The sequence below is a fragment of the Balaenoptera musculus genome, chromosome 1 (assembly GCF_009873245.2).
Source record: "Balaenoptera musculus isolate JJ_BM4_2016_0621 chromosome 1, mBalMus1.pri.v3, whole genome shotgun sequence".
Lineage (NCBI taxonomy): Eukaryota > Metazoa > Chordata > Mammalia > Artiodactyla > Balaenopteridae > Balaenoptera > Balaenoptera musculus.
Window position 1 is genome coordinate 144,308,531 of NC_045785.1, and position 16,740 is coordinate 144,325,270.

The 16,740-nt window shown below is 35.7% G+C and overlaps 1 protein-coding gene across 3 annotated transcripts in view; it reads right to left on the bottom strand.

Moving 5' to 3' along the window:
- RPS6KC1 (ribosomal protein S6 kinase C1) overlaps positions 1–16,740 on the bottom strand; it is a 217,371-nt gene that overhangs the window by 129,769 nt on the left and 70,862 nt on the right. For all 3 annotated transcript variants that reach the window (XM_036825177.1, XM_036825167.1, XM_036825195.1), the window contains one exon: positions 273–366. In XM_036825177.1, coding sequence (XP_036681072.1) covers positions 273–366 — 94 coding nt within the window. The remainder of the gene's footprint in view (positions 1–272; positions 367–16,740) is intronic.

Sequence of the window (16,740 nt, forward strand, 5' to 3'; positions counted from 1 at the left end):
CATTATACCACATTTCATCAAATCTAAGAAGCCATTAATTGTAGGACAAATCATTATTTTATACATCACTAAGAAAGAAAAAAGCTGTCTATTAAATGTAAGATATCATCAACCCAGTATTATGTACTCAATATCAGTGATGTAAAAACATCTTAGAATTAGTGAAATACTCTCAAATTCCTATATTCATCTAATTTTGGCAATGTAGCTATGATTTATAGTCTGTTGCAATCAAAACCACTGAAATGAAAAAAAAAATTTAAATCTCTTACCTTCTGTAGTACATTCAGGAAAGCTATCAATGAGGGAATCCGAATAAGCTTCAACGGGACCAATCAATTCAGAACCATCATTGATTATTCCACCCTAAAAAGACCAAAGTAACTGTGCTTCACTGTCGATATGAGTATTTTAAAAAATCAGTAATGAGAACAATGGTTATCTCATCTATGTACAAGAATTACAAAAATGTTCATCTATTAAACTAGATTACAATTGCTTTTAAAAAATCAATAGGAATATCAATATTGGTTCATCAAATGTAACAAATGTACCACACCAGGGAAAGATGTTAATAATAGGGGAAACTGTGAGGGAGAAAGGGGAATCTATGGGAAAACTCTATACTTTCTGCATAATTTTTCCGTAAACCTAAACTGTTCTAAAACATAGCCTATTATTTAAAAATTCAACAGGAATTTTACAATGTTTTTAATAATGTGTGGCTTTTTATAAAAGCATGTTATTTTTCAGGATTGACCAAGATGGCGGAGTAGAAGGACGTGCTCTCACTCCCTCTTGTGAGAGCACCAGAATCACAACTGGCTGCTGGACAATCATTGACAGGAAGACCCTGGACTTCACCAAGGAGGATACCCCACGTCCAAGGACAGAGGAGAAGCCACAGTGAGATGGTAGGAGGGGCGCAATCAGAGTAAAATCTAATCCCATAACTGCTGGGTGGGTGACTCACAGACTGGCGAACACTTATACCACAGAAGTCCACCCACTGGAGTGAAGCTTCTGAGCCCCACGTCAGGCTTCCCAACCTGGGGGACCAGCAATGGGAGGAGAAATTCCTAGAGAATCAGACTTTGAAGCCTAGTGGGAATTGATTGCAGGACTTCGACAGGACTGGGGGAAACAGAGACCCCACTCTTGGAGGGCACACACAAAGCAGTGTGCGCATCGGGACCCAGGGGAAGGAGCAGTGACCCTGGGGGAGACTGAACCAGACCTACCTGCTGGTGTTGGGGGGTCTCTTGCAGAGGCGGGGGGTGGCTGTGTTTCACTGTGGGGACAAGGATTCTGGCAGCGGAGGTTCTGGGAAGTGCTCCTTGGCGTGAGCCCTCCCAGAGTCTGCCATTAACCCCATCAAAGAGCCCAGGTAGGCTCCAGTGTTGGGTTGCCTCAGGCAAAACAACCAACAGGGAGGGAACCCAGCCCCACCCATCAACAGTCAAGTGGATTAAAGTTTTACTGAGCTCTGACCGCCACAGCAACAGTCAGCTCTACCCACCACCAGAGCCTCCAATCAAGCCTCTCAGACAGCCTCAACCACCAGAGGGCAGACAGCAGAAGCAAGAAAAACTACAATCCTGCAGCCTGTGGACCAAAAACCACAGTTACAGAAAGACAGACAAGATGAAAAGGCAGAGGGCTATGTACCAGATGAAGGAACAAGCTAAAACCCCAGAAAAACAACTAAATGAAGTGGAGATAGGCAACCTTCCAGAGAAAGAATTCAGAATAATGATAGTGAAGATGATCCAGGACCTCAGAATAAGAATGGAGGCAAAGATTGAGAAGATGCAAGAAATGATTAACAAAGACCTAGAAGAATTAAAGAACAAACAAACAGAGATTAACACTACAATAACTGAAATGAAAAATACACTAGAAGGAATCAATAGCAGAATAACTGAGGCAGAAGAACGGATAAGTGACCTGGAAGACAGAATGGTGGAATTCACTGCTGCGGAACAGACTAAAGAAAAAAGAATGAAAAGAAATGAAGACAGCCTAAGAGACCTCTGGGACAACATTAAACGCAACAACATTCGCATTATAGGGGTCCCAGAAGGTGAAGAGAGAGAGAAAGGACCAGAGAAAATATTTGAAGAGATTATAGTCGAAAACTTCCCTAACATGGGAAAGGAAATAGCCACCCAAGTCCAGGAAGCGCAGAGAGTCCCATACAGGATAAACCCAAGGAGAAACACGCCGAGACACATAGTAATCAAAGTGGCAAAAATTAAAGACAAAGAAAAATTATTGAAAGCAGCAAGGGAAAAACGACAAATAACATACAAGGGAACTCCCATAAGGTTAACAGCTGATTTCTCAGCAGAAACTCTACAAGCCAGAAGGGAGTGGCATGATATACTTAAAGTGATGAAAGGGAAGAATCTACAACCAAGATTACTCTACCCGGCAAGGATCTCATTTAGATTTGATGGAGAAATCAAAAGCTTTACAGACAAGCAAAAGCTAAGAGAATTCAGCACCACCAAACCACCTCTACAACAAATGCTAAAGGAACTTCTCAAAGTGGGAAACACAAGAGAAGAAAAGGACCTACAAAAACAAACCCAAAACAATTAAGAAAATGGTCATAGGAACATACATATCGATAATTACCTTAAACGTGAATGGATTAAATGCCCCAACCAAAAGACATAGACTGGCTGAATGGATACAAAAACAAGACCCATACATACGCTGTCTACAAGAGACCCACTTCAGACCTAGGGACACATACAGACTGAAAGTGAGGGGATGGAAAAAGATATTCCATGCAAATGGAAATCAAAAGAAAGCTGGAGTAGCTATACTCATATCAGATAAAATAGTCTTTAAAATAAAGAATGTTACAAGAGACAAGGAAGGACACTACATAATGATCAAGGGATCAATCCAAGAAGAAGATATAACAATTATAAATATATATGCACCCAACATAGGAGCACCTCAATACATAAGGCAACTGCTAACAGCTATAAAAGAGGAAATTGACAGTAACACAATCATAGTGGGGGACTTTAACACCTCACTTACACCAATGGACAGATCATCCAAAATGAAAATAAATAAGGAAACAGAAGCTTTAAATGACACAATAGACCAGATAGATTTAATTGATATTTATAGGACATTCCATCCAAAAACAGCAGATTACACGTTCTTCTCAAGTGCGCACGGAACATTCTCCAGGATAGATCACATCTTGGGTCACAAATCAAGCCTCAGTAAATTTAAGAAAACTGAAATCATATCAAGCATCTTTTCTGACCACAACGCTATGAGATTAGAAATGAATTACAGGGAAAAAAACGTAAAAAAGACAAACACATGGAGGCTAAAAATACGTTACTAAATAACCAAGAGATCACTGAAGAAATCAAAGAGGAAATTAAAAAATACCTAGAGACAAATGACAATGAAAACACGACGACCCAAAACCTATGGGATGCAGCAAAAGCAGTTCTAAGAGGGAAGTTTATAGCTATACAAGCCTACCTAAAGAAACAAGAAAAATCTCAAGTAAACAATCTAACTTTACACCTAAAGAAACTAGAGAAAGAAGAACAAACAAAACCCAAAGTTAGCAGAAGGAAAGAAATCATAAAGATCAGAGCAGAAATAAATGAAATAGAAACAAAGAAAACAATAGCAAAGATCAATAAAACTAAAAGTTGGTTTTTTGAGAAGATAAACAAAATTGATAAGCCATTAGCCAGACTCATCAAGAAAAAGAGGGAGAGGACTCAAATCAATAAAATCAGAAATGAAAAAGGAGAAGTTACAACAGACACCGCAGAAATACAAAGCATCCTAAGAGACTACTACAAGCAACTTTATGCCAATAAAATGGACAACCTGGAAGAAATGGACAAATTCTTAGAAAGGTATAACCTTCCAAGACTGACCCAGGAAGAAACAGAAAATATGAACAGACCAATCACAAGGAATGAAATTGAAACTGTGATTAAAAATCTTCCAACAAACAAAAGTCCAGGACCAGAGGGCTTCACAGGTGAATTCTATCAAACATTTAGAGAAGAGCTAACACCCATCCTTCTCAAACTCTTCCAAAAAATTGCAGAGGAAGGAACAGTCCCAAACTCATTCTATGAGGCCACCATCACCCTGATACCAAAACCAGACAAAGACACTACAAAGAAAGAAAATTACAGACCAATATCACTGATGAATATAGATGCAAAAATCCTCAACAAAATACTAGCAAACAGAATCCAACAACACATTAAAAGGATCATACACCACGATCAAGTGGGATTTATCCCAGGGATGCAAGGATTCTTCAATATACGCAAATCAATCAATGTGATACACCATATTAACAAATTGAAGAAGAAAAACCATATGATCATCTCAATAGATGCAGAAAAAGCTTTTGACAAAATTCAACACCCATTTCTGATAAAAACTCTCCAGAAAGTGGGCGTAGAGGGAACCTACCTCAACATAATAAGGGCCATATATGACAAACCCACAGCAAACATCATTCTCAATGGTGAAAAACTGAAAGCATTTCCTCTAAGATCAGGAACGAGACAAGGATGTCCACTCTCACCACTATTATTCAACATAGTTCTGGAAGTCCTAGCCATGGCAATCAGAGAAGAAAAAGAAATAAAAGGAATCCAAATTGGAAAAGAAGAAGTAAAACTGTCACTGTTTGCAGATGACATGATACTATACATAGAGAATCCTAAAACTGCCACCAGAAAACTGCTAGAGCTAATTAATGAATTTGGTAAAGTTTCAGGATACAAAATTAATGCACAGAAATCTCTTGCATTCCTATACACTAATGATGAAAAATCTGAAAGAGAAATTATGGAAACACTCCCATTTACCATTGCAACAAAAAGAATAAAATACCTAGGAATAAACCTACCTAGGGAGACAAAAGACCTGTATGCAGAAAACTATAAGACACTGATGAAAGAAATTAAAGATGATACCAACAGATGGAGAGATATACCATGTTCTTGGATTGGAAGAATCAACATTGTGAAAATGACTATACTACCCAAAGCAATCTACAGATTCAATGCAATCCCTATCAAATTACCAATGGCATTTTTTACGGAGCTAGAACAAATCATCTTAAAATTTGTATGGAGACACAAAAGACCCCGAATAGCCAAAGCAGTCTTGAGGGAAAAAAATGGAGCTGGAGGAATCAGACTCCCTGACTTCAGACTATACTACAAAGCTACAGTAATCAAGACAATATGGTACTGGCACAAAAACAGAAACATAGATCAATGGAACAAGATAGAAAGCCCAGAGATTAACCCACGCACCTATGGTCAACTAATCTATGACAAAGGAGGCAAAGATATACAATAGAGAAAAGACAGTCTCTTCAATAAGTGGTGCTGGGAAAACTGGACAGCTACATGTAAAAGAATGAAATTAGAATACTCCCTAACACCATACACAAAAATAAACTCAAAATGGATTAGAGACCTAAATGTAAGACTGGACACTATAAAACTCTTAGAGGAAAACATAGGAAGAACACTCTTTGACATAAATCACAGCAAGATCTTTTATGATCCACCTCCTAGAGTAATGGAAATAAAAACAAAAATAAACAAATGGGACCTAATGAAACTTCAAAGCTTTTGCACAGCAAAGGAAACCATAAACAAGACGAAAAGACAACCCTCAGAATGGGAGAAAATATTTCCAAACGAATCAACGGACAAAGGATTAATCTCCAAAATATATAAACAGCTCATTCAGCTCAATATTAAAGAAACAAACACCCCAATCCAAAAATGGGCAGAAGACCTAAATAGACATTTCTCCAAAGAAGACATACAGACGGCCACGAAGCACATGAAAAGATGCTCAACATCACTAATTATTAGAGAAATGCAAATCACAACTACAATGAGGTATCACCTCACTCCTGTTAGAATGGGCATCATCAGAAAATCTACAAACAACAAATGCTGGAGAGGGTGTGGAGAAAAGGGAACCCTCTTGCACTGTTGGTGGGAATGTAAGTTGATACAGCCACTATGGAGAACAATATGGAGGTTCCTTAAAAAACTAAAAATAGAATTACCATATGACCCAGCAATCCCACTACTGGGCATATACCCAGAGAAAACCGTAAATCAAAAAGACACATGCACCCAAATGTTCATTGCAGCACTATTTACAATAGCCAGGTCATGGAAGCAACCTAAATGCCCATCAACAGACGAATGGATAAAGAAGATGTGGTACATATATACAATGGAATATTACTCAGCCATTAAAAGGAACGAAATTGAGTCATTTGTGGAGAAGTGGATGGATCTAGAGACTGTCATACAGAGTGTAGTAAGTCAGAAAGAGAAAAACAAATATCGTATATTAATGCATGTATGTGGAACCTAGAAAAATGGTACAGATGAGCCGGTTTGCAGGGCAGAATTTGAGACACAGATGTAGAGAATGGACATATGGACACCAAGGGGGGAAAACTGCGGTGGGGTGGGGATGGTGATGTGCTGAATTGGGCGATTGGGATTGACATGTATACACTGATGTGTATAAAATTGATGCCTAATAAGAACCTGCAGTATAAAAAAACAAACAAACAAAACAACTAATACTAAACTTTCATTGGGTTATTTGTATGGAAATATGTTAATATAAATGTTTCAGACATTACATGAAATTTCTAAAATTCTTATATTTGTATTTGTATGGAAATATGTATGGAAATATGTTAATATAAATGTTTCAGACATTATATGAAATTTCTAAAAATCTAATATTTGTATTTGTATGGAAATATGTATGGAAATATGTTAATATAAATGTTTCAGACATTACATGAAATTTCTAAAAATCTTATATGTTCTGGTATAATGTTATAAGTAATAATCCTAGTTATTACTTTAAAATGTATATCTCAGAAATAACTAATTTTCTTGTCAACTGCATTATTATGAACTTTCATCAAATCTTTAACCGTGGTCATTTTTAAGTCTTTTGTCATTTACAGACAGTTCTCGGTGTACTCTGATGCTTTTGCAAATATGTTCCTATAAAAGGGTTTCATCTTCAAGAAATTCATGGAAAAGACTCTGACAAGTACAGGTTTCTGGTAACTGACTGTACTGCTGAACTGAATGAATAAGCATTTTCAGAACTCTAATGAAAAACTGATGAACTCATAAAAGTGCTAACAAAAGATCAAGATGAAAAAAAAATTAATTACATGGGACTGAGTGAACTGATGAGGATGAGTATAATTTTTGTGACTTTCTGTCTGAATTAAAAAAAAAAAAAATCCCACAAGGACTCAGAGGCAAAGAATATACAAATCAATTTTCACTGCAAAGTAAAGGAGCTGTTACAGTGGAGGATTACTGGACTGAATGTCAATATTATGACACAGTATGAGTGTGTTTCATGTTTGGTAATTGCAATCATTGTTGCTTTTGTTGTGGTCATCCATGTACAATGCTTGGTGTCAGTCTATTTATCTCTTGTAAAAATAAAATACAGTGTGTGTGTGTGGAAAAAAAAAAAAAAAGCATGTTATTTTAAATCTACCAGAAGTACTCATTAAAAAAAATGCAGAAAAAGAAAAAGCCCACCAGCTAAAGTGGTGGGTATTACTCAGTATCCTTAGTAGTCACTAGTCTTTCTAATTAATGATAAATGATGGACTCCATTAGGAAGTCATTTAATTTTACCAAATTAAAAACTACAACATACAACACAGCACCTCAAGTGATCCGAGAAGTGCCTTATATTCGAGAATCATTTGAATGCAATGTACATAAGACTAAATAAAATTTAAGATATTTTATTAAAGAGATACATTTTTAATAAATATAAAACTGATTTATCCATGTGACCATCATTTTAATTCTATATTTAAGTTTGAAAATTCAGGCCTGAAAAGATTATTTTCTCTTACTCTGTGTGCAACTAGAGAATGCTCTATCAGGCAAGTGGTGTGGTGTGATTTTGTGCTGTGGCTTTATGGACTGAATGCTCCAATCACATATATAAAGGTTTATAACACTTAAATAACTATAACTAATTAAAATAATAGCTCTTCTGCTCTTTAACATATTTCCTTTTACCTTCCACCAACAGTTCTATACCCCCAAACACTATTACCAGGATAGCAAAACCCAAGAGAAATACAAGACCCCTATTTCCTCTCTGTGTCAGCACAAAGAACTCAACAACTATCCTTCCCCCGCCCCTAACAACTATCTTTACCTAATCAAGTCTCCCTGCCAGTTCATCTTTAAGGAAGAGAAATTTGAAATGGTCCCTCTCAAATGATCAAATTTTACTTCCCTGAGTTTTAAGTGAACTGAAACTTTGAAAACAATTATTTTTAGAAGAATTTTTATCACATTACTCTATTTTTTTATTAAAATATTCAAATCACAGATTGTAACTGAATTTTCCTCCAAAAAGAGTATCTATTCTAGACTAATCCATCCTTTAAACAATATCCAAACCAAACCCTAAGAAAATGTAAAAGTATTCCTGAGAATTTTAATAGGCAAATTTGATTTTAGGTATAATCTCACGTAGTAGAAAGTGCCTTTCAACTACTAACTACCTCTTCCACTAACAGGTATGTGACTTTAAGTTACCTACCTATAAAATGGAAATAATATCTACATAACTAACTCAAAGAGTTGTTAGGACTAAAAGATTTCACAGATGTAAAGTGTTTAGAACAATGTAATAAGCACTCAAATTTTTATTTGTTATTACTAGCTGATACAAGATCTGCTCATAAGATAAAAACAAAATACTGAAGAATGCAAGAAATGTTTTAGCTCATAATCCTACAGAAATTTTACTTACCTAATTTAATAAACAATATTATACAAAATAGATAATAAAGAATAAATCTTTAACGAAACAAAATAATAACAAAAACTGTTCTAGAGGAACTTAAGGGAAGTAGTAGGAAAATATGCCACAATTCTACTTTAAATCTCTAGTTCAAAAACATTAACCTTTTAGTGTTTCTGAGTATGCAGTAAAAAGAAACTCTTATTATACAGCATCTCAAAGGTTTTGATTAATGAAGAGTCAGTCTGGGGGGGAAGGAGTTCAGATATGCTGGAACATCCAAATATGGTGGTAAATCAGCAAATGCCCCCCAAAAGGCAATGATGAAACTAGAGAAAACTGTCAAAACAATTTTACATTTCAGAGCTCTGGAAATTAACCAAAAACATAAAGCAAATGAATAAGTGGCTACTCATAAAACCACAGAAGCCCGGGTGAGAATTCTGGGGGTCTGTGACATTCTTGCCTGAGGTTGTTCCCATATTCCCTCCCAGCTGGATTGCCATGGTAATTATACAAGGGAAGACAAGCCTTAAAAACAAGTAGATTCACTTGCAGAAGAGGCTGGCATGATTTAGACTTAAGCACAGAAAAAAGTCCCCCCCCAAAACAGTGTTATCAATAATAGTAGCGATCTTAGTACCAAACAAATGGCAAGAACAGTGGCTCAGCAAGCATGAAGTTGTAGTAAGCAAAGGACCAGCACGTTAGCCAGACATTTAGCAGGAAGATCCAGAAAATAACATGGCCATAAGGGTTCTTAATAAGTTCTCTACCTATCCATGCAGGAAAAACCAGAGACAGATCAAGCTATCTGCAAATCCCTGGCAAACCATGAGAGGGTGCGCATGCAGAGAAATGCAAGAGATCCCAAAGGAAAACAAAAGCCAGGGCAAACTTTAAAACTGCTTGAACCTTGAAAACACACAAAGAATCATCAGCATAAGGGAGAAGCATATAATGAAACAAAGTGTACAAGCAAAGGCCAATCACTGGCTGACCCAAGCTATGCTTATACAAGGCACCCAGCCAGGTTTAAAAATACAATAAAGATTTTAAGCTGAGCAGAGATATTAGCAGTCACACACTGTACATCAAACAGACTACACAGATTTCGTACAGACATGTTACGGAACACACTAATAAAACAATGGCAACAACCCTCAGGGGAAAAAAATTAGAACATAGAGTTGCTATATTATCCAAATTTTTCAGTGTTCAAAAACAAAATTATGAGACATACAAAGAAAGAGTAAAGTGTGATGATGAATGGATACACAGAATGTGGTATATTCATATCCACTTAATGGAATATTATACAGCCATCAAAAGGACTTAAGTACTGATACATGCTACAACACAGATGAACCTTGAAAACATTAAGCTATGTGAAACAAGTCAGATGCAAAAGGCCACATACTGTATGATCCCATTCATGTCCAGAATAGGCAAATCCATCAAAACAGAAAGTTAGTGTTTGCTAGGGGTTGGGGCAAGTGGGGTAGGAGGGGCGAATGCTAACGGATATAATGTTTCTTTTGGGGTGATAAAAATGTTCTGAAATTAGATAGTAATAATGGTTGCATGACCTTGTGAACAAACTAAAAAACACTGAACTGTACGCCTTAATTGGTGCATTTTATGTAATGTGAATTAATCTCGATTTTAAGAAAAAAAGAACCATATGAAAATCCTAGAGGTGAAAAGTATAGTAACAAAATTTTAAATTCACTAGAGAAGTTCACCAATACATTTGAGAAAGAAGAATAACCAAAGAACTTGAAGATCAACAGAAACTATCCAATATGAACATCATAAGAAAAAAACTGAATAATAACAGAGAACCAGGGAGAGCTGTGGGATAATAACAAGCATACCAACTTACATGTAATAAGAGTACCAGACATGAGAGAGGAAAAAGGGCTGAAAAAAAATATTTGAAGAGGTGAGGGCAGAAAACTTCCAAAATTTGACAAAAATATTAATCTACAAACACAAGAAGATAAATTAAACCCAAAATAAAATAAACAGAAACAGATCACCAGCTAGTCACTGTTGAAAGACAAAGGCTAAATTCAGAAAGAAGCAACAGAAAAAGACTTATACAGTGGAACTACAGTATAATTAACAGCTGACTTCACATAAAAAAACAATAAAGGAAAAAAGACAGAGGAATGATAAATTCAAACTGTTAAAAAGAACTGTCAATCAATAATTCTATACATCCAACAAACTATTCTTTTAAAATGATGAGTAAATAAAAACATTTCCAGACAAGGACTGGGAGACCCTATTGCTAGCAAACCTGCCTTGCACAAAAAAAGAAACTACAATCCTTCAAGATGAAAGGAGATGACAACATATGGTAATTCAAATCCACCTGAACAAATAAAGAACACCAAAGAAAGGAAATATGAGGGTAAATAAAAAGACTACATAAATATATGTTCTTCTTTTTCCTCCCTTAACTCTTTGAAAAGACATCATAACACTGTATTGCTCAGTTTACATTTGAGGTATACGATAATATAACAAAAAAGGAGGAGTAAATAGAGCTCTGTGGAGCAAACTTTCTATATTTTACTGGAATTAAGTTAGTATTCTTCTCAAGTAAATTGTCATAAGTAAAAGCGCATATTTTAATCCCTAGAGCAAACAGTAAGAATATAACTTTTAAAAACACACACCCAAAAAAAAAGAATTTAAGTGGTATAATAAACAATACCTATTTAATACAAAAGATGGTATAAAGTAGAAAAACAAAAGAACAAAAAATATGAGACATATAACAAATAGCAAAATGGCAGACAAAAATTCAATCTTATCAATAATTAAATATAAAAGGACTAAATACCACAATCAACAACAGCAATTTGCAGACTGAATAAAAAAACAGGATTAAACTATATATAGTGCACATAAGAGTACCGTTTAGATTCAATAATACAAACAGACTGAAAGCAAAAGAATAAAAGAAAGGTACCATGCAACTGTAAGAAACCTTGGGTCTTACTACTAGATATAATATTACTAGAAAGAGGGGCATTTCATAAGGTTAAGAAAATCAATTCATCAGGAAGATATAACCATTCTATGCCAAAAAAGCCCCAAAATAAAGTAAAAATTAACATAACTGAAAAGAAAAATAGAAAATTCAACAATAGAGACTTCAATACTTCAATCTCAATAATTGCTAGAACAACTAGACAGAAAATTAACAAGGATAAAGAAGACAACACTATCAAGTAACTTGAATTAACAGATATTTACATAAAACTCTACCTGACAACAAAATATATGCTCCTTTCAATGTTGCTAGGAAATAAATCAGGTCTCAGTAAATTTTAAAGGAATGAAATCATACAATGTATATTTTTTTTTCTTTTTATAAATTTCTTTATTTTTGGCTGTGCTAAGTCTTCATTGTTACGCGTGGGCTTTCTCTAGTTGTGGCGAGTGGGGGCTACTCTTCATTGCGGTGCACAGACTTCTCATTGCGGTGTCTTCTCTTGTTGTGGAACACAGGCTCTAGGCACGTGGGTTTCAGTAGTTGTGGCATGTGGGCTCAGTAGTTGTGACGCACGGGCTTGGTTGCTCCATGGCATGTGGGATCTTCCCAGACCAGAGCTCAAACCCATGTCCCTTGCATTGGCAGGCAGATTCTTAACCCACTGAGCCACCAGGGAAGTCCACAATGTATATTTTCTGACCACAACCACAAGAAAACAAAATTAGAAATCAACAACAGATGAAACTTTAAGAAATCCACAAGTATTTGGAAATTAAAGAACATGTTTCCAAATAACCAATGGGTCAACAGAAAAATCATAAAAGTAATCAGAAAATACTTTGAACTGAATAAAAGTGAAAATAAAACAAAAGTTTATGGGATGAGGCTCAAACAATGCTAAGAAGAAAATGTATAGCTGTAAATGCCTATGTTAGACAAGAAGAACCATCTCAAATCAATAACTTAAGCTTCAAATTTAAGGAATTAAAGAATTAGATAAAGAGCAAAGTAAACCCAAAGCATGCAAAAGGCAGGAAACAGAGTTTAGAACAGAAATCAGTGAAATGAAATAGAAAAATAGAGAAAAAGAATCAGTGAAACCAAGTTGATCCTTTGAAAAGATCAACAAAAATATCAAACTTTTACCTAGACAGGTCAAGAAAAAATAGATAAGACACAAATTACCAAAATCATGAATGAAAGAGGGGACATCACTACCATACCTATAGAAATTAAAAACATTGTAAGGAACACTATGAACAAAGTATAGAATTTAGATGAAAACTCCTAGGAAGATACAAGTTAACAAGCTGATTCAAGAAGAAAGAGAAAATTAGAATAGACCTACAACAAGAAAATGAACTGAATTAGAAATTTAAAATCTTCCCACATCAATTCCACTCCTAGGTATATACCTAAGAGAAATGAAAAAATATGTCCACACAAAAACTTATATGCCAGTATTCATAACAGCATCATTCATAATAGTCAAAAGGAGAAGACAACCTATATGTGCATCAACTGATGAATGGATAAATAAAATTTGGTATATCCATGGATCCATACAAAGGAATATTATAAGAAGTATAAAAAAAGGAATGAAATATGGATACTGGCTATAACATGGATAAACCTTTAAAGTATAATGCTAAATGAAAAAATACAATTCCATTCATAATAGCAACAAAAGAATAAAATATTTAGTAATAAATTTAACAAAAGAAGTGCCAGACTTATACCTGAAAATGGCAAAACATTGCTGAGACAAATTAAAGAACACAAATAAATGGTGAGTTATTTCATGTTCAGAGATTAGAAGACAATATTGTTAAGATAACAATTCTCCCCAAACTGAACTACAGATTTAATACAATTCCAATCAAAATTTCATCAGAATTTTCTGTTGATATGGACAAGCTGATACTAAGACATTTTATGAAAATTCAAAGGACTCAAAATTGCCGTAACATCTTTGAAAAAATACAAATAAAGTGGGAAAACTTACACTTTCTGATTTCAAAACATATTATAAAGCTACAGTAATCAAGAGAGTACGTACTGGTAAAAGAACAGGCACATAAATCAACAGAAGATGTCAAAAGTCCAGAAATAAAGCGTTACATGTATAGTCAATTCTTTTTCAGCAACAGTGCCAACATACTTCAATAGGGAAAGGATAGTCTTTTCAACAAACAGTGCTGAGACTATTTGATATTCAAGTGCCAAAAGATTAATTTAGACTGTTACTTCACACTATACGTAAAAATTAACTGAAAATGGATCACAGACTTCCAGAAAGGAATGTAGGAGAAAATTCTCTTGACTTTGGGTTAATCAAAGAGGTCTTAGATATGACAACAAAAGCATGATTCAAAAAAGAAAAAAAATGGTAAATTATACTTCATCAAAACTAAAAACTTTTGCACATCAAATGACACCATTAAGAAAATGAAAAGACAAGCCATACATTCAGAGAAAATATTTGCAAATCACATATCTAATAAAGAACCTGTATCCAGATTACATTTGGAACTCATTAACACAAACAACTCAACCAAAAGATGGACAGATTTTAATAGACATTTCACCAAAGAATACATATAGATAAGCACATGAAAACATGTTCAACATCATTAGCCAAACTGAAATTAATACTACCGTGAGATACCATTATACACATACACATAGTTATGATTTAAAAATCACACAGGGACTTCCCTGGTGGCGCAGCGGTTAAGAATCTGCCTGCCAATGTAGGGGACACGGGTTCGATACCTGCTCCGGGAAGATCCCACATGCCACGGAGCAACAAAGCCCAGGTGCCACAACTACTGAAGCCTGCGTGCCCTAGAGCCCACGCATCACAACGAAGAGTAGCCCCCGCTTGCTGCGCCTAGAGAAAGCCCACACCTAGCAACAAAGACCCAACACAGCCAAAAGTAAATTAAAGAAAAAAAAAAAAATCACACAATACCAAGTGTTGGTGAGGTTACGAAATTGAAATTAATACTACAGTGAGATACCATTATACACATAGTTATATTTTTTAAAGCACACGATACCAAGTGCTAGTGAGGTTATAAAAGAACCAGAGCCTTCATACATTGCTGGGGAACGTAAAATGGTAAAGTCACTCTGGAAAACAGTTTGGCAGTTTCTTAAAAACATAAACTTACCATAAGACTCAGCAATTCCACTGCTCAATATCTATCTGATATATGTTTTCTTTTTTTTTTTTAATAAATTTATTTATTTATTTATTTTTGGCTGTGTTGGGTCCTCGTTGCTGTGCACAGGCCCTCCCCAGTTGCGGCGAGTGGGGGCTATTCTTTGTTGTGGTGCGCAGGCTTCTCACTGCGGTGGCCTCTCTTGTTGTGGAGCACGGGCTCCAGGCGCACAGGCTTCAGTAGCTGTGGCGCGCAGGCTCAGTAGTTGTGACGCACGGGCCTAGCCGCTCCGCAGCATGTGGGATCCTCCCGGACCAGGGCTCGAACCCGTGTGCCCTGCATTGGCAGGCGGATTCTCAACCACTGCACCACCAGGGAAGCCCCTGATATATGTTTTCTATATGAAATGAAATTAGAACGTTTTCTCACATCACATACAAAAATAAACTCAAAATGGGTTAAAGACTTAAATGTTAGACTGGAAACTATAAAACTCCTAGAAGAATACACAGGTGGAACATTTTTTGACATAAATCATAGCAATATTTTTTGGATCCATTTCCAAAGGCAAAGGAAACAAAAGCAAAAATAAACAAACAGAACCTAATTAAACTAAAAAGCTTTTGAATAGCAAAGCAAACCATCAACAAAACGAGAAGACAACCTACTGACTGGGAGAAAACACTTGCAAATGATATGACCAATAAGGGGTTAACATCCAAAATACATAAAGAGCTCATACAACTTAACATCAAAAAAATAGTCAACCCAATTAAAAAATGGGCAGAAGACCTGAATAGACATTTTTCCAAAGACATACAGATGGCCAAAAGGCACATGAAAAGATGCTTAACATCATTAATCACGAGAGAAATGCAAATCAAAACCACAATGAGACATCACCTCACCCTGTCAGAATGGCTATCATCAAAAAGACCACAAATAATAAATGTTAGCAAGGATGTGGAAAAAAGGGAACCCTGTGCACTGCTGATGGAATGTAAATTGGTGCTGCAACTGAAGAAAACATTGTGGCGGTTTCTCGAAAAACTAAAAACAGAACTACCATATGACCCAGCAGTTCCAATACATCCAAAAAAACCAAAAACATAATTCAAAAAGATATATGACTTATGTCATAGAGTGTTCTGCCTATGTTTTCCTCTAAGAGTTTTATAGTGTCTGGCCTTACATTTAGGTCTTTAATCCATTTTGAGTTTATTTTTGTGTATGGTGTTAGGAAGTATTCTAATTTCATTCTTTTACATGTAGCTGTCCAGTTTTCCCAGCACCACTTATTGAAGAGGCTGTCTTTTCTCCATTGTATACTCTTGCCTCCTTTATCAAAGATAAGGTGACCATATGTGTGTGGGTTTATCTCTGGGCTTTCTATCCTGTTCCATTGATCTATATTTCTGTTTTTGTGCCAGTACCATACTGTCTTGATCTGTAGTGAGGTGGATGGACCTAGAGTCTGTCATACAGAGTGAAGTAAGTCAGAAGAGAAAAACAAATACCATACGCTAACACATATATATGGAATCTAAAAAAAAAATGGTTCTGATGAACCTAGGGGCAGGACAGGAATAAAGACACAGACATAGAGAATGGACTTGAGGACACGGGGAGGGGGAAGGGTAAGCTGGGACAAAGTGAGAGAGTAGCACTGACATATATACACTACCAAATGTAAAA